Genomic DNA, 26,922 nt, shown 5'->3' with positions numbered 1-26,922 from the left:
TGTACTAATAATATCAGTTCAAGTAAAGGAAGTGATAAAGAAAGCAAAAAAACAAAAACGAAAACAAAAAAACACATCAGTTTTTTCTACTACTTTGAATATATGTGTTAAGAGGTGCTACAGTAATAAAATGCAAACTTAAAAGGCAAAAGCTGGGTTTATTTCAACTTTTCTGGATCACATCATGCACAGTTCATTTTACGTTGTAATATGGGAGATGAATGTCTGTAAATCAAAGCCTCATGGCTGATTAGGAAAAAGAGGGAACTGGAGTCAGAAGCCCTGGATCCTGGCCCCAGCCTGGCCACATTTCAGTATGTGACTCTGACTCACATAAACCAATCTTTCAATTTCCTCATCGGTGAAATAAACTGGACTCAACATCTCAAGGTCCTTCCTGTTCTGAAATTTGGGGAAGCTTCCTTTTAAAATATCCTAAATGTAACAGCTTAGAGACCTGTGCTGAACTTCAAGTCTAATGCCACTCTTCTTTTCATTTTCCTAGTTGGATGGAAATATTGGGCTCCCTTCTGAGGACAATGACTGGCTGCCTAAGTAACTGCAGGTTCTGGTGCCATCCCGCCTGGGTCTGAATCCCAACTCTGCCCCTTACTAGCTGTATGATCTTGGCTAGCCATAGTTTAAAATGAGACTAATAACTGTATAGAAAACATACGTCATGAGGATTAAATGAGATTATACCTGTAACAGGATACCTGGAACAGTACCAGGCATGTAATGGAAGGCTCAGTAGGTGTTGGTCTGTTTTCATTATCACTATTGTGTGTGTGCTTGTGAGCTCAATTGTCTCAAACTCCTTGCGACCCTATTGATGTAGCGCACCAGGCTCCTCTGTCCATGGGATTTTCCAGGCAAGAATAGTAGAGGGGGTATACTACTCCATGGGATCTTCCCAACCCAGGGATTGAACCCGCATCTCCTGCATTGCAGGAAGATTCTTGACCGCTTGAGCTGCTTTGCTAACGAGCTTGACTTTGAACCAGTTCCTCAAGTTCACCTACTAGAGGAGCCCTTCTTCACAAACTGCTCAGGGTACTTGGAGCAGCTGGTCAACCAGAAGTGGGGCTGCCGCAGCCATTTTCATAAATCCAAGCCCTGAATGTGTGCTATTTTGGCGTCTTCACCGCGTTTGAAGGCATGACTGCTGGGCAGCAACCACAGACTCTGCAGTGGGGACAGCCATCCTTACACAGAGGAGAGGCAGACATGCGCTTACCTTGTGCTCAGTGTAGCAGAATCTTAACCAGCAAATAAGCGTTATTTAATAAGAAAAGCTGAATCCAGAAGCCTCATGTGTTAAGCAAGGAAAACTGTTACAAACACACGACAACTTTAAAGGGGGTTCCTGGGTGGTGCAGGGGTAAAGAACCCACCTGCAGGAGACGCAGGAGACCCAGGTTGGATCCCTAGGTTGGGAGGATCCCCTGCAGGAGGGCATGGCATCCCACTTCGGTATTCTTGCCTGGAGAATCCCATGGACAGAGGAGTCTGGCGGGCTACAGTCCATGGGGTCGCAAAGAGTTGGAATCAACGGAGCACACAATCAGGGAAAGACTGGAAAATCTGCTTGTGGCCACAAAGCAAGGATATCTCAAAGAAATGTCAGGGACAGTGCTACAAGGACAAAGGAGTTGGCCAGAAAGAGCTCCCATGACCAAACTGAAGCAATCTGGTCCATCAAAAAAGAAGACACTAATCTTGGTTAGTTAAAAGATGCTTGTTCCTTGGAAGAAAAGCTATGATGAACCTAGACAGCATACTAAAAAGCAGAGACATCACTTTGCCAACAAAGGTTCATATAGTGAAAGCTATGGTTTTTCCAGTAGTCATGTAGCGATGTAAGAGTTGGACCATAAAGAAGGCTGAGCACTGAAGAACTGATGCTTTGGAACTGTGGTGCTGGAGAAGACTCTCGCGTTTGAGCAAACTACGGGAGATAGTGAAGGACAGGAAAGCCTGGCATGCTGCAGTCCGTGGGGTTGCAAAGAGTCAGACATGACTGAGCAACTTAGCAACAACAACAAATCTTGTTTAGATCAGAGAAAGGCCTGGAGTTCAAAACGATGTTCAAAGGACTGTAGCCTTCAAGGCTTCTCAGTCCATGGGATTTCCTAGGCAAGAATACTGGAGTTGGTAGCCATTTCCTTCTCCAGGGGATCTTTCTGCCCCAGGGATCGAACCCAGGCCTCCTGCGTTGCAGGCAGATTCTTTACTGCCTGAGCCAGCAGGGAAGCCCGGTATAAAGTGTACCAAAAGGAATTTGTAATGCAGAGATAAAATAAGACATGCATAATATTTATATGGATTTTAACATGCTAGGAAGTGTTGTTAAAATACAGGTGCTTTTTTTTTTCTTATGTCTGTTTATAGTGTATAAATATGTGCTTGTTTTTGTACCCTTTAAACAACAGGAAAAAGTAAAGACCAGGAACTCTGAGTAAGACAACAGTGGAGAAAACCAAGGGAATATCCCAAGATAAGAACAGACCGAGGGGCACAGGAGGTGACAAAAACAGCCAGGTGAAGACGATACAGTGCTGATGGCTGCACTCAATAGCCAAGCAGAGAGAGGGTTGAGAAGCAGGATCCGAGATGCTATCAGCCAAAGGGTCCCAAAGAGCATCCGGCAGAGTCCATCCCTCATCTTCTGGGGGAGAAACCTCTAGAACGCCCAACTGATTTCAAGAAAATATTCAAAGGGCATACATTAACCTTTAATAATGTTAACAGAGCAGGCCAATACATCACAAAGACAGGACAATGGGTTATGGAGCACTGGCCCAGCGAGACACGGAAGTAAACCACTTCTGAGTGGCAGAGGGTGGGGACTGGGTGGGAAATGAAAACCTGCCTGAAAGCCAAACACTCCAAGGTCTGGGTGATTGTGCAAATCAAGTTCAGCCTGATTCCTGGTGGCCAAGGTTGGACTCACGTTAGGAGAAGAACCCAGACCGATACCGTGTTCTGCCAGCAATCTGTAACCTGGTCCACTGGAGAGGCGCTCTGTTTCTAGCGACTCCGTGAACTCTGGGTAGGTTTCAAAGTTTTATAGGCCTGCTGCTGCTGCTAAGTCGCTTCAGTCGTGTCCGACTCTGTGCGACCCCATAGACAGCAGCCCACCAGGCTCCCCCGTCCCTGGGATTCTCCAGGCAAGAACACTGGAGTGGGTCGCCATTTCCTTCTCCAGTGCATGCAAGTGAAAAGTGAACGTGAAGTCGCTCAGTCGTGTCTGACTCTTCGTGACCCCATGGACTGCAGCACACCAGGCTCCTCCATCCATGGGATTTTCCAGGCAAGAGTCCTGGAGTGGGGTGCCATTGCTATAGCCTTAGAATGCATCAAAATTAGTGGCTAAATAACATAACTATAAGTGAAACTTGCAGTGTGGATCTTTTAGAATAAATTTGAGTGTAGTAAGACTGTAATAATGTATCTGGGCATTTTACTGGTGTTTTAAGTATTTGAGATATTCAAAAAAGCAGTCTACTAAATTTATTTATTTAAAGGAATTCAACTGTATAGCTAATGTTTAAGCATTTAACAGCTGCTTAATACATTGAGCAATAAATAACAGGTAAAAAGTGTTCTCCATGGTTAGAAGGCCTCCAGACCGGAAGAAAAAAAACTATCAGTCTCTTGTTAGCAAGGTTCTCACTCTGTGAGGTGGCTCCTTTTATTGCGTAGGCTTTAAATATTCCAAATAAAGCTACGAAGAAAACATGCCACATATATTTTTTAAGTCCAAAACACCAAAATAGTTACAAACAGTCTTTGTCATCTGGTACTGAAATGTCAGCTCCTGGAGCAGAGAGAAGTCTGTTGCAAGGCCTAGCAAGGGAAACTGGTGGCTTGTGCTCAAAAGACCCAAACTTGTCAGTGGCTTTCAGGCAAGAGCTGTAAAGACAGTATTAGGGGAGAGGAACCTAGGATGCAGGGTCACCGCTGACTGGTTGGTGGTGAGGTAACAGGGTGATGTTCTGGGAAGCTCAGCCTTCTAGTTCCAATCGGTCTGAGGTCTATGCACAGCGCACGTGCTCAGGATGTAGTCAGATCCTCCATCTGGGTGAGGGTCTTGGTTTCTACAGAACGACTCAGAGATGGTCTATATTCCTTCAGGAGGAAGAGTCCTGGGACTATTACCCTAAGCACTTACTACTTGAGCCTACTCTTTGAAACTGGGGGAAGGCCTAGGAAATTAACCACCCCCACCCTTTTTTTCCCAACAAGAAACAGGGAACATGGAGGGGCTTTTGTATCTGGGAAGGCCCCTCAGGGCTTTAATCCCTGCTCAGCTTTAATGCCCCCTCCCCTTTCTCTGAGACTCCTTAATCTTGAGGGGGAACAGGTACAGGAAAAGAAAGAAAGTTTTATACAGAGAGGTGAACCATCAACCTGCCAGAGGAACTTGGTTTAGGGGGACTCAGTTTCAAATTTCCCAATGTTTTCCACAGTGAACACCTTTTTATTTCAAATAAGGAAAAGATAATAGACGTTTCTTTGAAAAGAACATGAGGCCACGCATGACTTAGGTGGGTCTGCGTGACGCAGAGGTTCTGGACTCCCTGTGGGGCGGCCTAGCTATCACCGCCTGGAGTCTGGGCTTGAGAACACCCAGCTGAACTGAAAGAGTGAGGCCTGGGGACCAGGGTCAGAAATTCAGTGAAAGGCGAGGCAGGCAGGAAAAGGGAAAAGTAGACACAAGCAGGAAGCAAGGGCAGGAACCCAGGGCATTCTAATGAGGCTGTTAAACCCAAATCAAGAAGACAGAGAAGAGAAAACCAGTTGGCAGGGCCAGGGATGAACTCTGCAGATCAGTCAGGGCTCCAGGCCTGGGGGATCTTTCTGCCTGGCTCCCGATCTATAATAGGACTTCTGACCTGCCTAATTCCCTGGCAGGTAATGACAATCTTTACACCAGCAGTGCTGCTGTATCTGCAGCTAGGATACAACTGCTGAGGACATCTCGGTTCATTTTCAGCCATCACTTCTAATCACGCAGTGAGGGCAAATCCACTGTCCTTATGAAAATGCGCTGCTACCCAGCTTCCAAGAGAGTCTGGCCCAACAGAACAGAATATCAGCCTCATCTGACCGCATTCTAAACCATGGCAGGAAAGGGTTTTGATAGAAAACAACTAGATACATGAGACTTCTCCATGCCTGATTAAGGAGCACCCTGGTAGCTCAGAGGGTAAAGAATCTGCCTGCAATGCAGGAGACCTGGGTTTGATCCCTGGATCGGGAAGATCCCCTGGAGAAGGGAATGGCAACCCGCTCCAATGTTCTTGCTTAGAGAACTCTCTGTGCAGAGGAGCCTGGTGGGCTACAGTCTGTGAGGTTGCATTGTTGGACACGACTGAGGGACTAACACTTTAACTTTCTACAATAAGTTTGCAACAGAGAAAAGTGAAGGAGAGTCTCCCAGGGAATGCTGTTCATTAACTGAATATTGCTTTTCAAGATCCTGCTTTTAAAATTCCTATTTAAGGTCAAATCTAGTGAAGAACATTCGGCAGGAATCCACTCCATTACTGGAGTCTTCCATGATGAGTAACTGAATGAATACCTGAGAAAGACAGTCTACATACTTGAGAAAAACATTTGCATGCAATTGGCAACGTGAGCAAGAAGTTGCCTCTTCTTTGTTAACCAAGCTGGTCAAGCCATTGTTCAAACTACGGCAGGCACACATTTGTAAGCCTCCGTGCAGTTCTCTGTAACTTTTGTACAACAGTGACGTCACCAGAAAAGAACCAAGCACACCATTTCTTTATAAGCCGCTTATATTAACACCTCAGGTGTGTATTTCAGGAAATCAGTGTTACCTTATAGACAGCAGGCTACAGATGGGGAGGTTAGCACCCTGATGCATGGCCTTCCGTGGTGGCTCAGACGGTAAAAAATCTGCCTGCAATGCAGGAGATTTGGCTTTGATCCCTGGGTCGGGAAGATCCCCTGGAGAAGGCAATAGCAACCCGCTCCAGTATCCTTCCCTGGAGAATCTATGGACAGAGGAGCCTGGCGGGCTACCATCTATGAGGTCACAAAGAGTCGGACACGACTGGGCAACTAACACTTTTCCTTCAGATGCATCGATATGATAATGATTAACTAATGGCTGGCTTAGCAGGTCACAAAGTGTTAAGTAATGATTCTAGGCTCTGAAAAGCATCTGACCAAGAATGTTGGGCAACTCATTTGATAATATTCATCAAAACGAGCACTTGGGCACCAAGAGCTTTTAGATAACCTGGAACAGTGATATACTAGCCACATAAGAGGGGGGAAGGCATAGAACCATTTTTTTCCTCAGTTGTTCTAAATTACTAGAGTAAAAAGAAATCGTAGGATAGGCACCTACATTTGGTCTGTATTTCAAGCAACTGTCATCTTCCAAAGAAATCTCATAAGTACTGATAGGGTGGGGGAGGCAAATTATTTGACATAATCGAAAGTCTTTAGTAATCCAATATTGCAATGAATTACTATAAAAATCTGCTCCTTCGGAGAGGAAGAAAGCCAGAAAGAAATTAATATAAACCTCAAGGCTGAATACTCTGCCAGGAAAATGGCTTTCAGTGATATAAACACAAGGCAGATGTTCTAAAAGAAATTTAAAATTTAATCAGACACAAAGTCTGTCAGTCATTACCTGTGTGCATTCAAGACAACAGCCACAAATTGGATTTTTAGAATCATTTTTGTGACCATCTAAAGCTCACATTTCTTCCAGTAAGGTAAGAAACACTCTGACTGGTAGAATCTCAACATGAAAGAAAATTCCCAACCTAGGGATCAAACCTGGGTCTCCTATATTGCAGGTAGATTCTTTACCATCTGAACCACCAGGGAAGCCCTTAAAACTGTTAAGATAGCAAACAAATGTTTTAAAAAATGAATGTATCATGATTTGACTAATTTTAGTTTCTTCTTTACCCTTATGGTACCAGTTCTACTGAACAAAAGTTCAAAAGATTTTTTTTTATAGTGAATTTTATTAATCTATGCTAAGAATTGAGCCAAACTAATGATTTTAAGAGTATCACAATCAAACGTATGACCATTAAAGCTGCTCATTTGATGTGTTTGTAAAGCAGTAGTAAAGTAGTTTGTAAGGTAGTATAACTCAACTATGAAGCACATTATTATTAGATGCCTAGAAATTTCTGTTAAAATTTTCTCATTATATTCACAGGACTTTCATTCATTTTTCTGGTTTTCTATTTTGAAATGGATTTTAAAAAAAGAAAAAATGTTTTTTAAGTTCAAGTATTGTTATATGACAACTATCTTAATTTTTTTACCAGCAAATTTAGAACTCAGTCTTAAAAATAAAAGATCAGATTATTATTTTTTTTTAAAAGAGTTCTCTCTAAAAAGAGGAAAAAGAGCTCTTTTAAAATTGAAACTATGGTTTTATTTAAATTTACTTCCTAGATTTTTAATTGTATTTTTTTTCCCACCTCAGTGCATGAATGCAATATATCATTCTTGGTATGTTTTTCCGGTCATAGACATCTGTCGTTTCCGGGTAAAATATCTGGAAAACAAAAGGGAAAATGTATTTATTAGGTGCTGCTTTTCACAATTATTTTAACTCCCCAAATGACCCTATTTTGATTGTCCTTGCTGTTCTGTATTTATTTAATGAAGGGGAATCTCAGTTGTGCCTCGTGTTGTTTTCCATGTGGACCAATCACTGCGTCAGGTCCCTGCCTGACAGCGCCTCCTAGTGGCTCAACGGAGATTCACAGTCAGCCGCTTCAAGAAGGCTTTGTCCACAGGGCTGGGTGGCAGCTTCACTCCACAAGGCATGAGCCCGTGCAGGCTTTTCTTTCTGTACCAGAGTCACTCTTGGGACTGCCCACGGGTCCCCTGGCCTGAGAAGGGTGTCCCTTTGAAATCATTACACTATAAGAACTTGGCTACACAGTTCTGTAAACGTGTGTATATACATACGACACACACATACCCATGTACTACTTTAAGGAGAAAAAAACACCCATTTTTACTGATTAAAATCTGGACAGTAGATAAAGTATGAAAGAAAAACACTTATGAACCTACCTCCAGGCTGTCACTATTAGCATTTTGGTATATTTTCTTCCAGTCTTTTATCTGTATGTCTCTCTTTTTTTTTTTTTTTTTTTAACATTTATGTATGTGGGTATTTGAAAACCAAATTGCACGTATTATAAGCCTGTTTAAAATACTTGATAGAGCATGATTGTTTTCCATTCCCTTCATTAGTCTATAAGAACATTACTTCTAGTAGACGCATAGGATTCTTTCATATTTTTGAATCACAATTTAACCAGTTCTCCATGGTTGAACATTTCTTCCCCCAATTTTGTCCCTATTATAGTCACTACAATAAACATCCCTGCTTTTTCTGTGCACCTGATTACTTCTTTTGGATAACCATCTATGAATGGGGTAGTAGATTGAAAAGTCTGAACACTAAAACTTTTTATGCACCTTCATGTGCTTTTTGAGCTTGAAACTAAAAACCTAATAAGAAACAGATTTCAGAATACGGCACCAAGAATGAATAATTAGGATTGAAGCTCCTAAGATTAAGAGAAGCATATGGGCATTACTTGCTTTTGGTAAATATTTTATAAAATTTGACATAACAACTAAAATTGCATACCATATGGTAGACCTTGATACTCAAGCACAGCTTTCTATTGGACACTGAAAAAAGCTATGAGAAAAGCAAAGTTTCTTGAACTATAAAATGTCTAGTCACTGAGGGCTTCAAGAAATATCTATAGTCTATGAAATTTCAAAGGTCTTTCTAAGTTTCCTTTAATACATTTGCTGTTAAAGTATGAATGAGAAGAGGATTCCCCATCTAGAATATGACCAGGTTTAAAAGTTCTACCAGGTAAGCAGAGGACAACTGTAACTTCCCCTGTTTAAACAAGAAACTTTTATACGGGTATCTCTCGTGGAAAACAATTATGAATCTGTCTTCCTTTATCAAGGAGATGGGATCAATTTATAGTTCACCATCTTCTTTAGCATTGTAACCCCAGTGTGTAACATGAAGCTGAGCACAGAGTAGGCAGCTCACATTGATACATGAAGGAGTTTATTAATACATCTAAGTCAATTCAGCATACTGCTGGCTTCGCATTACTGCAATGTAATATATCACTAATTTCATAATAAACATCAGGATTAAAATAGAATCTGTTGCACGGATCACTTGTTTGGCTTAAAATCAAAATAAATGTGGCCAACACACACACAACTTGAGAAGGTTTAAATCAAATCTTTCAAACATAATGAAATTATCCTAACTAACATATGCAGCCTCATACAGAAAAATGGCATTTGAATTTCTTTCTTTTTTAATCTGGTTACCACTCAACACCCTGCTAATACTTACTAAATCACAATTTAGAAATATGAATTCTGTATGATAAGTACTTCCTGGAAAGGAATAGCATTCAATGTTCTCAACATTTTAGGAGACGGGAAAGTACTTTAACTAAAAATGGCAAAATAAAATAGATCAACAGTGACCATTGCAAGATAAAATGAACTGAGTTAAAACAGGTATTAGCACAAATGTATTAAAAATAGGCATTCGTAATTCACCTTAAGGAATTCTTTGTTTTTGTTGTGGAGGTGTTTTTAATTGCAAACCTGGAATAATACTAAAAACAACACAGGCCTAAATAAGTCAGTAGCCTATCCCCTTGCTGGACCATTCTTAAATAATTTCTTTAAAATAGCTGGACTTACTAAGTAAGCAATTCAAAAAGGGGAACTACTGATATACATGGAAACCTTACGGATGGCAAGGGCATTATGCTTAGTGAAAAAGTCAGTCTCAAAAGGTTACCTACTGTATGATTCCATTTCTATAACATTCTCAAAATGACAAAACTATAGAGACGAGAGCAGATTAGGGGGCTGCCAGGGAACAGCGCTGGAGAAGGGGTGTGAAGTAGAGACTAGCCTCTCTGCAGCGCCTGTATCTTGATTCTGGTAGAGGTCACAGAAGTCTGTTTATGGATTGAACTACACTTGCGTGTGCGCGCACACACACACACACGAATGTTCACTGGTGAACAATGAACAAAGTCTGAATCTAGTTAACATTCATACACCAACGCCAATTTAATTCTGTACTACAGTTATGAGATGTCACCACGAGGGGAACCTGAATGAAGTTTACACAAGAGATACTATTTTCGCAACTTCCTGTGATGCTAAAATTATTTCAAAATCAGAAGTTTAAGAAATAGCTCTACAATTTCTATCACATGTAATTATTTTCTCATTTCCTCTACTTGTCTAATCTGTCTCACAGGTATAAGGGTATCTGCTCTTTGAATTTAATAAGTTCTGAATATTTGCAGAATGAGTTTTATTTGGGAGATCTATTTTAGGAGTAAGAGCTCTGACTCACTAGCCATTAAACTTTAAAGTGATACTATTATTTATTTACTTAAAATAAATTTATGATGATTTATAATGATACAATATACAGCAATACAAAGAGACTTGGAATCTTAGGTATAAACAGCAATACGAAAGAGGGAGATGGCACTTCTAAATCAATTATCTACCAGGTAAAGCTGTTCTGACCCTGTTTAACTTTACCTAGCTGCTCCCAACCTGAATTCTTGCCATATGTTACTTTACGCCTGCTTTTCCATATGTTTGCTTAGTTCTCACATCTCTCACTCCTGAGGCAACGAGGGCATCTGCAGCGGTAAGACACCCCATTCTGCAAATCCCCTCCCACAGTGAGGTGTCTGTGCCAGCCCTCCTGTCTTCCCAGTCCAAGCTTACCTTGGGTAGACCGATGGACTCCATGGCTCTCAGCCACTGCACGGTGTTATCTGTGTGCCGAAAGTGAAGGCCCGACTTCTGATGGGGCGGAAAAGAGGGGAGCACACAAAAAGGAGGTAAGAAAGTGACCACTGCTTCCATTAGCAGGACGCTTTCAATTGTATTTCTCCCAGAACAGTGCCATGAACGCTCACATACAGCAACCAGCAAGGAGATGAGACTTTCTTAGCAACACTCCAACCATTGGGACGGACCATTCCAGTCCCCAGAATTCACACGCTTGAGGGAATTCTGAACTAGACTCCCAAAGACCATTTACCGTCTAGCATGCCTAAGGATGTTTTATGAGGCATGTGCGCACATGCATGAACATATGTGTGTGCCCCCCCCCCCCCCCCCCCACACACACACACTCAGTGTCAAGACTGTGGCAACCATGGTTGAGGGCAATAGTAACTTCTGGAAAAAAAGGATTTTTACAAGACTAGATGTCTTTTTGTGTGTGTGGTTTCTGGTTCTGCCAGATCACAACTGTAACATGATTTCTGTTAAAAAAAAAAAAGATAATAATAAAAGAAAAAACCAAACTGGAAAATATAGAAAAATACAAAGATGAAAACAAAACAAAAAAAAAACAGTCCATGATTCAGAGCTAATTTTAGTATTTATTCCTTCTATAATTTAATTCTAACCTTGGCCTTGTACAATAAGCAAACTTTCAGTGGAAATAGTTTACAAGACCTTTTTCTACCCATATAATAAAAATAGGCTCTGTTTTCCATTCCTACAGTTCTAACCAGCCAGCCATTATTTTCTACACAGTCTACAAATAAAATATTCTTGTTGTCATCCTATGAAGTTTTATCAGGTATATACTGCTGACAGCTTTAAAATAATCTTATATATTTCATTAGTTAAGTGTAGACCATAACGTTATATTTCTTATTTTTCACTTTGAATAAAATGAAAACTACAGCAAGTTTCATCGTAATTAACACCCAATGGTATACTATCACATTCACAAAGTCTAGCTCTTCCCATCGTCTGTGAGCTTCTACAAACTAATGGTTGATTTAACAAAAACTATTTTTCTTGCTGTTAGAAATTATAAAGCATAAGAAAATTAAAATTTGACAAATATTTATACATTTTTGATAGTGGCCATTATTCACTGAGCTTGGACCGTGTATATCAAGCACTTTACATAAATTATCTCTAATTTTCCAAATACTCTGCAAAGTAGTTATTATTTCCATTTATTTTGACAGATGAGGAAACCTAGGCAACAAAGATGAAGTGATTTGCCTAAAGTCAAACATCTGTTGAGGGGCTGAGCTGGGATTCAAGACTAAATCTCTGTGGATCTGAATACCTTCCCCATGCCATCACCCCCCCAGGCCAGAGCACAGGACCTGATGACCAGGGGATTACTCTTCAGAGGAAAGAGATTAGCTAACCACTGTGAAATAACTAGAGGGAGGGGAGAGGATCTGAAGGGCATGCAGAGAAGAGAGGAAAAGGGGGGAAGAGAGAGAGGGGGACGGGCATGTGAAGAGAGGAAATGCATAGAGAGAGAGTTCACAGCCAGGCGGTAGTGTCTGAGGCTAACTCAGCATCAGCAACGTTTGCTGAACACAAACGGTTCTCAGACACGGCCACTCTGTGAACGTGGACGGCCAAAATGGAGACAGTCCTCCATCATGTCAGGGCTGAGGACCCTCAACACCATAAAGTGACTAACACAGTCCTCTTCTAAATAAGACGGGCGACTTATTTCTTGACTATGGCAATCTGGTCCCTAGTGAACATTCTCACCTCCTAAAAATTACCAAGACACCAAATTGATCCTACTTGCTGATAACACCATTAGTATTGGGCTTCCCTGGTGGCTCAGCTGGTAAAGAATCTGCCTGCAATGCGGGAGATACCAGTTCGATTCTTAGGTCGGGAAGATCTGCTGGAGAAGGGATGGGCTACCCACTCCAGTATTCTTGGGCTTCCCTGGTGGCTCAGCTGGTAAAGAATCCACCTGCAATGCAGGAGACCTGGGTTTGATTCCTGGATTGGGAAGATCCACTGGAGAAGGGATGGGCTACCCACTCCAGTATTTTGGCCTGGAGAATTCCATGGACTGTATAGTCCATGGGGTCGCAAAGAGTCAGACACGACTGAGCAACTTTCACGTTTTAGACTTCCCTGGTGGTTCAGGTGGTAAAGAGTCTACTTGCAATGTGGGAGACTGGAGTTCAATCCCTGGGTCGGGAAGATCCCCTGGAGGAGGGCATGGCAACCCACTCCAGTATTCTTGCCTGGAGAATCCTATGGACAGAGGAGCCTGGCAGGCTACAGTCCATGGGGTCGCAAAGAGTCAGACATGACTGAGTGACTTCACTTTCACTTTCCCGATAACACCCCAAAGATAACTGGTTCTTGCTTCCTAAATCCTTATTAGAATCGCTCAGTACAGGTTCAAATCTCTACTAAGCTCCTATTTCCTCTTTCTTACAGCTCCATGGGTATGCCTCTTTTTCTTGGTCTTTTTTCTGAGTTTAAATAAATATAGTTTTGTTTGACCCTAGGTTGGTTTCTGAGAATCTTTGGTTGATAGCTTTGAACAATCCAAATTACGCAATAAAAACATCCCATCCATTTAGTGGTCTCGTTAGTTAGGTAACCTCAGGAAAGTTCCAAGTCTCTTTGAACCTCGGTTCCTCAGCCACAAAATGGGAATGGTATGTTTCTTTGGGTTGAGGAATTTCATGAGACTATACATGGAACACTCAGTTGCAAAGTACACCTAAGAATGCAATAAATGTTGGTTATGGCAATTATTATGCTGTGCGACTGGGCTTGAAACTCTGTTCACCTTCAAGGTCAAAAAAAGTTCAGCGCTTCATGAAAGAGGCACTGACGGAAAGGGTGGTTATCTTGGTCATATCTCTATACTAAATGACATGCCAGGTTTCAAATCCTTCATCCACTTTAAACACCTGAGGAATGCTGACTTCAGAACCCTGTGCTCCATGTCTGTATATTTTAGAAGTAAGCTTCTGTGACTTAAATCTGTAGATTTACTGTAGATTTACTTCAGTTAGAACAGAAAAGGTCTTCTAAAGAGGCTCAAAATAAACTTGGCCCATTATGAACATTTATAGTTTGTCTTTTCACCAGCCCCGTACTAACATTAATATGTTAGGCTAGGCTACATCTATAGTCATATTTAGTCAAGGGCTGCTATGGTCCGTCTACCTAATTTCTTTCAGGTATGAGACTAGAAAGGACATGCTGATTTTCTACTGCTGAGCTACTATAGCACCAGCAAACAAGATTACTGCAGTTTAAATTGAATAGATGAGGTATTATGTAAGCCTTCTGTGGATGGTAACTTCTTCTATATTAGGATCAAAGCAATTGATCCTAGAACTATGAGGTAGTTTGAAACCAGTAATTATTCTAATTTGCTCATTTTATACATGAAGAAACTGAGGGCCCAAGTATTTAAGACATTCGAGTTGACCTAACTTGTTGAGCTCAGGGTCAAGATCAGGTTGCAGAATTCCCTGACTCCTAGTCCGAATATTCTGGTCAATTTACTGCTTATGGAGCCTCAGAACAAACAAACACCGTCTGTAACAGTTACAGGGTGCTCACCTCTATCAGGCGGGCACTGGGCTGAGTGCCTGGCATAGATGATCACATTGATTCCTCCCAATTTCTCTACAGGGTTGATGCTGTTAGTATTTTCCCACCTTCATCTCAGGAAACTGAAGCTCACCGAGTCAAAGTCAGTGGTGAAGCCAGATTCTGAAGTGTTCTGGTTCTGCAGCTCATACTCCTGACCACTGTGTATGATTTCCCTGTCTAAGGCCCACCTAAATGTTCAATGAGCATTTGTTATAAATCTACAGCTATCAATGCACTGTCCAGAAGGATACTGCTGTGAGGCTTATCAGACTGAACTCTCTCCAAGGAATGCCCCCTTCTTCCACTCCTCTTTCTCTTGGTCATCCTAGGTGGCATGGGAACCTTCAGCTGTTAAGCCCCACCACGGAAACCTTTCTGGCATCCGTGTCAGTCCAACCCCCTTTAGAACTGACCACACTCTGCTTAGTTACCGCCCACCATCCACCTAGCTGTCTTCTCTTTGGTCTCTCTGCCCATTTCCAGTCCTTCTCCAGGACTCACCCTTCATTTCCCCTCTCGAATCCTCTTACTTCTTGCCTCTGCAGGCAACGGTCATCGGTCACCTGTGCTGAGGAATCCTCTCATCGCACCCTGCCTTTGAGTCCCTCTTCCCTCCACACAGCAGCAGAGCAGTCTTTGTGAAGCACAGACTGTTCCACGGTGCCCCGGTCAACACTGAAACAGCTCCCCCTGTACTTACGATGAAGACGCCCCGTACGAGGTCCTCCAGGTGGGGCTGAGAGCTCTCTCTGCTTCTCTCCTGGCCTTATTTCTCGCCTCTGTCCCTCACCTAGCCTTCCAGCCACTCAACCTGGCCAAGTGCCTTTCGTCCTTGAGCCCCTCTTGTCTGGACCACCCTCCCCACTCCCTACCCTCAGCTCTCATGGATGAGTTTCCTCTCCTTCTTCCACCCTCTGCGTAAGATTTCCTCAGCAAAGAGCATGGCTGTCCGTCAACAACTCTGGCTTTAATCTCTTCCTTCATACACTGATCGCAATTCATGACTGTCTCTTTTCCTCACAGACTCTCTCCAACTGTGAGCAGCATGAAAACCATGTCTGCTTGGCTCTGCACTGTCTTTCGTGCCCAGATCAGTGGCTGGTACCTGGTAGGTATGGATGAGGATTGCATGGATAAATGAATATCCATGCCCTACCCTTTATGTATTTCTATCTTTGTACAGCTTTATCTTCTTTCCATATAACTTTGTTAAATCCTATTATATTAATGTATCTGCCTATTAGAGCAGTGATTCTCAAACCTTAGCAGTATGTAACAAAAGAATCACCTGAGGTGATGATTAAGAATGGAGCTTCCTGGGGCCCTGGCTAGGATTCTGGGGGAGGACCCAAAAGTTCACATTTTTATACACACCCATCGTGGGGGACCACAGGAAGTCTGAGCATCACACTTAGAGGAGGAGTTTCAGCAAGTATTGAATAAAGGACCAAATAAAGCATAGAAGACAAGAAATGGAGCCCTTTGGCTTACTAGAAAGTACTAGTTGGAACTTCCCTAGCACTCCAGTGGTTAAGACTTGGCCTTCCAATGCAGGGGGTGAGGTTTCAACCCCTGGCTGGGGAGGTAAGATCCCACATACCTCATGGCCAAAAAACCAAGACATAAAACAGAAGCAGTATTTTAACAAATTCAATAAAAGACTTTAAAAATGGCCCACATTAAAGAAATAAAAGATCTCTAAAAAAATAAAAAATTCTCATTCATTCCTTTACCCAACAGCTATTTGGGCCGGAACCTGAACTAGTCACTAAGGACACGGTGGGAGAGACACACACAGCTCCTGCCTTCAGGACAAAACAGTTACTACAGTACACTGTGGTGTGTCGATGTGTGCATGGCATGAGCACGCAACTCAGCCCTGGAGGGGGAGGTGGAGACGGTCAGGGAAAGGACCCTCTTCACTGGAAGGTTTAACTCAATACCGAACATGACTTCCTAGCCCGAAATTAACGAGGGGCCGAGGCTGTAGACCACGAGCTGGCGACAACAAGGACAGGGCTGCCTGGAAGCGCCCGCTGCTTCGCTCAAAGCCATGAGCGCCCCAGCCGAGGCCCTGGGATTTGGGGCAGAGCGTTTGCTCGGGGACACCCGGCCCAACAGGTGGGTCATATTTTATGGTCACAGCCCAGCAGACCCTGCAGAGCATTCAGACTCGCTGAACTCATGGTTTCCAGATGGCCCATCAAGAGACAGGCTTAGGTTAGTGAGTGTTCCCCTATGTTTCAGCATCTTTGCCGCCGTCCCGTGATTTAGGGCTCCTTGAAGAGGACCATGTGACAAGCTTTAGATCTGAAAAACACATGAACAGGAAGCTGTCTCCTGCCCACTAATATCTGTCTCCTTTCATTTTTGCAGAAGAAACAAAATAGCCTTAAAATAAAAATTTACGATGACACAGCAAATCACGAACAATTCCCATTCAAGGACACATTCAGGGATTTAATACAAGGAGAAAAAGAGAAAAGCCTCTTTTCTCCAGTGAATTAACAGAGGGGTAGTTTCCCTTTGTCCCATGATTCTCCCACGTCACAGCTGGCATCAACTCCCCTCCATCTGCCACCTCCCATCTTTCCATGCCTCTCCTAACATCCTTTCTTCTGTGCATCCCACTTGGGGCCTGATGGGATGGGGGACAGTAACACAGACCACTTCTGTCACGATGGTTTGCTCAGGGATGTCAGCACGTGTCCAGGTGCCCCAGGAATTTTATTTTGCAACAAGAGATTGGAAATGTTTCCCCTGTCCCCTTCCCAAAGAGAAGTTGCTATGGATTCAAATAATAGGACCTCTGATGCCAGGAGGCAATGGTAACTGTTTAAGTTGCCATGAGGGGTCCAGAGCTGAACTGGCAAGAGACACCTGTATTCAAAGCATATAATATGCCAGGAGGGGAATTAGCCCACCTGCAGCTCTGAGGCTCGCTTTCACGAAAGGTCTGTCTTTCCGGCCTTACTCTCTCAATCCACACATCAAAACAAAACACCCACAATCCCTTTCCAGGGAAGGTTGGAGCCTATGACACTTTATCATCAAATCTACATGGCCATTATAATAGGTCTAGGTCTTGATAACAATCACAGAAGCAATGAAAATAAAAGAAAGATCATGTTCTAAAATGTGGACAAATGTTAATTTATTTTGTGACACAGGGGATACAAATAACTTTTTTCTGAACTTTGAAAATATTCCTTAAAATTAAAAAAAAAAAACACTTTAATTGTGGCTGGCTAAATCATTTGTTTTGCTTAAGTCTTCCAAAAGGCTGGAAACTCACTCTAGGGAGAAACATCTAGAGTTAATAAACACATGACTTAATAAACTTATTTTAACATAGGCAAACATATTTTTTCATAACATTATTCAAGGCAAAGACTTTTGCTCCATTCCCTTTTAGATTAGATGATGAAAAGAGACTTGTCAAAAAAGATGTCAATTCATCTTGTCTGTTAGCCTAAATCATTACTCAGACATTTGGTCTGAATTCAATATACATACTTTAAAGATAAATTTTGCCTCAATAACAACTGAAGGGTAGTGTGACTCATGCATTAAATGGAAAATTATTTTATTTTCAATTATACTTAATGTTATCCTTGAAATTTTAAGAGAAATAACTTTTTAAAAAACACTTGAAAATCTGCAGATAACAAATACTGATATAACAAAACCAAACAGGATATTGAGAAAACAAATAACAAAAAAATCAAGTTTCAAAGAAGCTTTAGAAACCCTAACCCAAAGTGGAGAAGAGATCTCACATTCTAGAAGAGAACAGCACACATTTAAAAATTGCTTTTTGAAGACACGTATAATCAAGGTATCTTTTAGGTTGGTGCTTACTTTTTCCTTCTTAACTTTTTAATGGAAGTTTTCAAACATAAAAAGTAGACAGAATAGTATAATGAACTCATTTGCACCCATCATCTAATCTCAACAATTACAAACTCATGGCTGGTCTTGAATCATGTTAACCCTCTTCCCAATTATTTTGAAGCAAATCATAGATGTATCACCTTACCTGAAAATACTTAAACATTATATACATAAAATACACACATTGAAAAAAAATAATACAGTGTTTATATTGATTGGTTGTTTATTTTGATTGTATTTATTTATTTTGATTAGGATTGGTGTTTATATTGGTTTGGTTTTCCTCCCTATATTCCTTCTCAAATTAGCTATGAAAGAATTCATAAAACTAGCTGCATACAAAAAGGTTGGTCTCATTTTGTTTTAAACATCAAATGGAAAGGCGTTTCTGACTCGTCAATGTTAGCACTTTTTTTCTTTTTTAATCACCTTGGCTCTAACTCTTTGGGGCTACAAGTTCAAGTCTCCGCTGGGTACTTTACTTCTTGATGAGAATAAGGGCAATAATAAACCGTGTTGGTGGTGAAGAGAGGAGGGGTAGAGGGCCCTCACTTTTATATTTACTGGTACTAATGACATGACCTCCATGAAGGAATAATGGGGGTTGGGAGTTGGAAGCCCCACAAATCAGAGGTCTCTCAGCCTCAGCCCAGAAACAGAAAAGGGCTTTGCTTCCAAAACTGCTGCAGCCTCAGGAATGATTATTAACAGGCTTCAAAGACCAAGGACATTCCCCTTCCCCATACCCCTACTTCTCACAAAATCCTGATAGAAACACTAAAGAAAGGGAAGGAAGGCAAAGACTCAACTTTCACTTTGAGCCAGAGGCCCAAACCAATGAGATCTCAGTTACCTTATAGCGTGTTTGTTCCACATCATAGATCTTTTTCTCCGATACCATTTTGGGGGCAAAGAATTTGGCTAACTTTGCAAGGTAAACTCCGTTCCGGAGTCCTTCTTCCAGTTCAGTGGTTGGTGGCAATTCTTCAACTAAGCACACTTCCATCCACCTAGAGGGATTAAGAGAGAGCAAAAAATAAAACCCTTAAAGTGAATCCAGTTTGGTATCTTTCTATAAATGAAGAGATGTGGTGTCTTACTATCAGTGGCAGGGGCATTAACAAAGGGGGCGGGACCTGAAACATCTTTATCGTCATAAACAGGAAGAGAGAAGCTTCTGGATGGAACAAGGATTCAGAACACGAGAGGAACAAGGGGTTGACAAGCCCAGAGGCACAAAACTCACTATGCGCCAGAGTTTGTTGACTTCACCTTTATGAGTCTCTGCCAAGTCTCTTAAAGAAGAAAGAGGCCAATCTGTGCTTGTATGGGTGGAATGAGTCTTGCTGACACTACAGAAAAAGCAATTCCAAGTTTATGAGCCTCAGTGGAGGACATTTTGTAGGGGTTATGCCGTGGGGAGAGCGCAGTCCAAGGTGCGGTAAAATCTGCAGTCGCTCAGTCTGGAAATGACTACCAGGAGAGGCAGGAAGGCATAGGACAGGGACATCGAAATCCAGAAAGCAGACACAGTCTTCCTACACATTCCTTTTTCCAATGCCAGGAGCTTACTACAGCACGCTTACCTTTTGGGGAAGCTATTCTCTGGGTACTGAGAAAGTTGTTGAGCAAAAGATCAGATTCAATCTTAGGACACTCTGCCAGTATCATAGAAAAGAGAGCACCAAGGTCATTACTGGCTCAAAGACACACAGTGGGAGGAGGGCCAGGCCAGTTCACATTTCACACCCGGGTGCAGAGTTGCCAGAGCTCACAGGATACTGTGCTTCCTCCCCATGCTTGAGGAACTCTTCCCTACTGTAAGACCCAAGAACCGGGGGTGCAAGCCCTCACCTCTCTGCCACTAACCCACCACCACATCAGCAACTCTGAGTGTGAGCCCCACACCTATACAGCGAGGCCCCTCAGAAGACCAGTAACACAGCAGCGCTGACTCCATCACACTTGGCAGGGAGGAGAGGGCTGCTCTGCACTATTAACAATGGATTCGGATCCAGGCAGTGGACACTGTAAAACGTCTCAAGTGCCTGTAGCTCTGGCCAACACTTTTTAGAAGCTCAAAGAGTCCCTAATAAGCAAGGAGCATTTACTGACCACTTGTTTAGGCAATGTGAAATATGGAGTTAGAGATGGAAATGGCAACCCATTCCAGTATCCTTGCCTGGGAAATTCCTAGGACAGAGAAGCCTGGTGGGCTATAGTCCATGGCGTCGCAAAGAGTCGGACACGACTGAGAGACTGAACGGAACTGAGAAAAGCTATGACAAACATGGAGAGCATGTTAAAAAGCAGAGACATGACTTTGCCAACAAAGTCCATCTAGTCAAGGCTATGGTTTTTCCAGTGGTCATGTGTGGATGTGAGAGTTGGACTATAAAGAAAGCTGAGCACCAAAGAATTGATGCTTTTGAACTGTGGTGTTGGAGAAGACTCTTGAGAGTCCCTTGGACTGCAAGGAGATCCAAGCAGTCAATCTTAAAAGAAATCAGTCCTGAATATTCATTGGAAGGATTCAGCTTCAGCTCCAATACTTTGGCCACCTGATGTGAAGAATTGACTCATTTGAAAAGACCCTGATGCTGGGCAAGATTGAAGGCAGGCGAAGGAGGTGACAGAGGATGAGATGGTTGGATGGCATCACGGACTCGATGGACATGAGTTTGAATAAGCTCTGGGAGTTGGTGATGGACAGGGAGGCCTGGGGTGCTGCAGTCCATGGGGTTGCAAAGAGTCAGACACAACTGAGAGACTGAACCGAACCGATGAGAAAAAAACATAAATATAAGCCCTGCCTTCAAAAAGCATTAAACAAAACTGAGAAGGCAACACAAGTGTAAGGAAAAATCAGAGAGCCACGTAAGACAGGCTATGATGCCCAATACAACTATTAGTGCCTAACAACAAAAAATTTGGGAATAATGTGGGGGCAGGGGGCACTGGGCTCTCAGTGGAGTAGCAGGGAAAAAATGACAAGGTGGTGGGATCTGGATTCAGCTGGAAAGGGAAGATTTGGAAAGGCAAGGCAGGGGGACACTGGGAGCTGAGGGGCAGGACATAGTAGAATCACGAAGGAAACATGGTTGATGCATGGGACAAACCCAGAGAAGACCTAGGGTCCTTAGGGTTCATGGGGAGAAAGGAATCAAGCTGAGCATACACAGTGAAATCAGGAGCTGGTGTAAGAGAAGCAATGACATTTGCTGCTACAGGAAGCAGGAAGCTCTTGGCAGACTCACAGCAGAGGAGGGACAGGCTGACAGTGGTATTTAGAGAAAATTCAATCTTGTAAAATGGAGGCCCCAAAGACAAAGCACTCACCTTTCCCACTGCAAGGAGCTGAGGGACTGGATGAGACAGGAAGAAACGGGAAGGGTGGAAAGCAAGAGGCATTTCAAGGAAATGGTAACAAGATGTGACAGCTTAGAAAGAGGGGAGCGGGTCAAAGGGAAGGGAATATCCCCAGGCAGGGAGAGGGGCTCCATGTGGAGGGAGCTCTCTGTACCAGGACTCAGCCCCACATCCACTGTGGCCCCAGGCATGTCCCCTGACCTCCCTGGGCCTCAGTGTTCTCCTCTGTTGAAGGGGCAGATGAGAAGGACAGGATGTTAAGGCCTTCTGCCGCTCTAACATCCTAGGAGGACTGGGAAAACTTGGAAGAACAAGGAACTTTCAATAGTAACATGAGATGCGAAATTTACTTTCATATAACAAACACAAGCCTTGCTGCAAATGAATGTAAGGGTATCATAGGCTTGATGAATTTTTAAAACTGTAAGAAATCAATAATAATTTTGTCTTTTTGATTAAAAAAAAATGTGGGCAATTTAAAAGCCACTGCACTAGACCAAATTTCTAATCTAAGTAAACTACAAATTACAGCATCATGCTCTTTCACATTAAAACAAACCTGTTTTCAAATAATTATCTTGAAAAAATTTACAAAATTGGTTTTCTGCACAGCAATATATAATTGCTGTATAATAATTCCATAACTGAGGGGTAGATTGTGAAGGGTCAGGGAGAGGTAAATTGACAATTTATAGCAGGCGAGGGAGGTGATAAATCAACATTTGAGACCAAGAAGTAGAAAGCTAAAATAAAAACAACTTTGACATATTTTAGAATTGGGTTTACTTTTTAAAAAAGATAATCACATTAATTTTTGTCTGTGTTAGAATATATGTGCAGATGGCTGAAAAAAACAAATTATTCCAAAAACTTAGGTTAACTATACCCTATTTAAAGAGCTATTGCTAACGCTTACCACATCATGAAGTGCTCAAAGGCAAAAACCATCTCTTCTTTTTGTGATCCCACTATACTGAAAATATGTTTATCAGTTCAGTTCAGTTCAGTCGCTCAGTTGTGTCCAACTCTTTGCGACCCCATGAACCACAGCACACCAGACCTCCCTGTCCATCACCAACTCCCGGAGTTCACCCAAACTCATGCCCATTGTGTCGGTGATGCCATCCAACCATCTCATCCTCTGTCATCCCCTTCTCCTCCTGCCCTCAATCTTTCCCAGCATCAGGATCTTTTCAAATGAGTCAGCTCTTTGAATCAGGTAGCCAAAGTATTGGAGTTTCAGCTTCAACATCAGTCCTTCCAGTGAACTCATGACTGATCTCCTTTAGGATGGAATGGTTGGATCTCCTTGCCATCCAAGGGACTCTCAAGTCTTCTCCAGCACCACAGTTCAAAAGCATCAATTCTTCAGCGCTCAGCTTTCTTTATAGTCCAACTCTCACATCAGTACATGACCACTGGAAAAACCATAGCCTTGACTAGACGGACCTTTGTTGACAAAGTAATGTCTCTGCTTTTTAATATGCTGTCTAGGTTGGTCATAACTTTCCTTCCAAGGAGTAAGCGTCTGTTAATTTCGTGGCTGCAATCACCATCTGCAGTGGTGGTGGTGGAGACCCCAAAAATAAAGTCAGCCACTGTTTCCACTGTTTCCCCATCTATTTCCCATGAAGTGATGGGACTGCATGCCATCCTTCCAAGGAGTAAGCATCTTTTAATTTCGTGGCTGCAATCACCATCTGCAGTGGTGGTGGTGGAGACCCCAAAAATAAAGTCAGCCACTGTTTCCACTGTTTCCCCATCTATTTCCCATGAAGTGATGGGACTGCATGCCATGATCTTCGTTTTCTGAATGTTGAGCTTTAAGCCAGCTTCTTCACTCTCCTCTTTCTCTTTCATCAAGAGGCTCTTTAGTTCTTCACTTTCTGCCATAAGGGTGGTGTCATCTGTATATCTGAGGTTATTGATATTTCTCCCAGCAATCTTGATTCCAGCTTGTGCTTCCTCCAGCCCAGCGTTTCTCATGATGTATTCTGCATGTAAGTTAAATAAGCAGGGTGACAATATACAGCCTTGAAGTACTCCTTTTCCTATTTGGAACCAGTCTGTTGTTCCATGTCCAGTTCTAACTGTTGCTTCCTGACGTACATACAGGTTTCTCAAGAGGCAGGTCAGGTGATCTGGTATTCCCATCTCTTTCAGAATTTCCCAGTTTATTGTGATCCACACAGTCAAATGAGTTTATAGATAGTGTGTATTCAACAGATTGTTATAAAGTAAAAGATTCTGACTCCTTAAGAGTTTTCCAAGCATCACAGTTACAGCATAAAATCTTTTAGGACATTGCCAATGACTTGTAAACGTAGCATTTTGTGTAACATCAGGTAATATTTCACCACCTTGAAAGTCAGAAGAAGATGGTATTACCATCAATGGTAACTAGTGTTTATTAAGCACTATTTTATTCTAGAGGGCTTCCCACGTGGCGCTAGTGGTTAAGAACCTGCCCGCGAATGCAGGTTAGACGTAAGAGACACTGGTTCGCTTCCTGGGTCAGGAAGATCCCCTAGAGAAGGGCATGGCAACCCACTCCAGTATTCTTGCCTAGAGAACCCCATGGACAGAGGAGCCTGGTGGGCTACAGTCCATAGGGTCATACAGAGTCAGACATGACAGAAGCAACTTAACACATTTTATTCTAGAATCTGGATTTAATACTATATGTGGATTATAATTTAATCCTTGCACCTATCCCATAAGGAAAGGTGCTATGGATAACCATTTGCAGATGTTAATCTGAAGCAAAATTAAAAGAATGCTTGCTCCTTGGAAGAAAAGCTGTGACAAACCTAGACAGCATATTGAAAAGCGGAGACATCATGCTGACATCATGCTGACATCACCTAGACATGCTGTCTAGGTTTACTGACAGAGATTTGTATAGCCAAAGCTATGGTTTTTCCAGTAGTCATGTATGCCTGTGAGAGTTGGACCATAAAGTAGGTTGAGTGCCTAAGAACTGATGCCTTCAAACTGGGGTGCTGGAGAAGACTCTTGAGAATCCCTTGGACAGGAAGATGAAATCAGCGAATGCTAAAGGAAATAAACTCTAAATATTCAGTGGAAGGACTGATGCTGAAGCTGAAGCTCCGATACTTTGGCCACCTGACGAAGAGCCGACACATTGGAAAAGACCCTGATGCTGGGAAAGACTGAGGGCAGGAGAAGGGGGCGGCAGAGGATGAGATGTTTGGATGACGTCATCAACTCAATGGATGTGAGTCTGAGCAAACTCTGGGAGACAGTGAAGGACAGGGAAGCCTGGTGTGCTGCAATGGGGTCACAAAGATTTGGACATGACTTAGCAACTGAACAACAACAGAGGGAAGAGCACTTGGAGTACAGACACCAAATGGTTCACCGCAGGGCTAGGAGACAGCTGGGGTGGCTGCTGGCCAGGGCGGTCACTTCCCAGCCCCGTACTATCTGTGTGGGGCGAAATAGCCGGGTCATGAGCACAGAATGAGACAGGAAATGCCGTGCATCCCATGGAGAGCGGCCTCAGGAAAGCCCCGCATGGGTGAGCTTCCCCTCCCCCATCTGCTGAAAGTGAAGTCGCTCAGTCGTGTCCGACTGTTTGTAACCCCATGGTCTGTAGTCTACCAGGCTCCTCTGTCCATGGGATTTTCCAGGCAAGAGTACCGGAGTGGGTTGCCATTTCCTTCTCCAGGGGATCTTCCCAACTCAGGGATCGAACTCTGGTCTCCTGCACTGCAGGCAGATGCTTTACCACCTGAGCCACCAGGGACGCCCAAGACACACAGATGTAACACAGTGAAAATCGCGTCTGACTCTTTGCGACCCTGCATTCTCTAGGCCAGAACACTGGAGTGGGTAGCCTTTCCCTTCTCCAAGGAATCTTCCCAACCCAGGAACTGAACCAGGGTTTCTTGGATTATAGGCGGATTCTTTACCAGTGGAGCCACCAGGGAAACACCGCCCTGCCCCCACCCCCCTACCCCCATCTGCAAGCAGGATGCTAAAGCCCATGGGCACCTTGAAAGAAAAGATGCAGAACACCCTGGGTCCCTGAGTAACCTCTGTCGGTTACAAGAGGAACCTTCTGCATCCGCTCATCCTCGCCTTATGCTACTGAATCTTACATGAAAAGGAATTAAACTTCTACTGTCAACCTCAACCTCAGTGACTTACCGGTTACATAAGCTAGTGTTACCCAGCCAAACCAATAAAATTCAGTAAGTGTGATTTTTATGGTCTGTTGGGGTCAAACTTCCTGTCATAATCACAGTACAGAAAATGACGGGCCTGATGTTCAGGAAGTCTGGCTTTCCAATCACTAGCTGGTGTCCTGGAACAGGTTAGAGTTTTAACTGTAAGCTGAGTTTTAGTCTGAGAGTCTAAAATTATAAATGGAATTCTGTATGACACTAATTATGCAATATGCTTTTTTGTGTGTTTAATAGCAGCTTTATACTGAGAGAATTCACACATCATACACTCTTTGAAGCTGTACAATGCAGTGATTTTCAGCAAACATTTTCATCACTCCAAAAAGAAGCCGTATAACTCATGAACAGTACTCCCCATTTACTCCCAAATTTCCAACCTATTAACCTACTCTCTGCTTAGAGATCTGTTTATTTTGGATATTTCATTTAAATGGAACCATACAACACACGGCCATCTGTGACTAGCTTCTTTTGCATGCTTTCAAGGTTCATCTATTGTGTAGGATATAATTAGCGCTGCATTCATTTCCAATGCTGAATAATATTCTACTGTATAGATATATATCATATGTATCAGTTTATGGACATCTGGGTTTTTTTTCCGCTTTTTGGCTATGAATAATGCTGCTGTAAACATTAGTGTTTAGGTTTTTGCACGGACATATTTTCTCCTTTCTCTGGGTATATATGTAGGAGAAGAACTGCTGGGTCTATGTTTGATCTTTTTTGGAACTTCCAGACTGTTTTCCCAAAGCAGCTGCAACATTTTACATCCCCAGCAGCACTAAGTGAGGATTCTAACTTCCCCACCTCTTTGCCACCACTCAACTGTCTTTTTGAGTATAGCCATCCTAGGTAGATTCAAAGTGGCATCTCAATATGGTTTTGATTTTCATCTCTCTGATGGCTAATGATATTGAGTGGGCTTCCC

The 26,922-nt window shown here is 42.7% G+C and overlaps 1 protein-coding gene across 1 annotated transcript in view; it reads right to left on the bottom strand.

The window, feature by feature from the left end:
* The window catches only part of IQGAP2 (IQ motif containing GTPase activating protein 2), a 258,660-nt gene that overhangs the window by 126,315 nt on the left and 105,423 nt on the right, over window positions 1-26,922 (bottom strand). The window contains exons 2-4 of the mRNA XM_052646137.1: window positions 19,265-19,421; window positions 10,834-10,911; window positions 7,485-7,561 (exon numbers count right to left, since the gene is read on the bottom strand). Coding sequence (XP_052502097.1) covers window positions 7,485-7,561; window positions 10,834-10,911; window positions 19,265-19,421 — 312 coding nt within the window. The remainder of the gene's footprint in view (window positions 1-7,484; window positions 7,562-10,833; window positions 10,912-19,264; window positions 19,422-26,922) is intronic.

Source organism: Budorcas taxicolor, chromosome 10 (genome assembly GCF_023091745.1).
Source record: "Budorcas taxicolor isolate Tak-1 chromosome 10, Takin1.1, whole genome shotgun sequence".
In the NCBI taxonomy this organism is placed as follows: domain Eukaryota; kingdom Metazoa; phylum Chordata; class Mammalia; order Artiodactyla; family Bovidae; genus Budorcas; species Budorcas taxicolor.
This window is presented reverse-complemented; position numbering and strand designations above follow the sequence as displayed.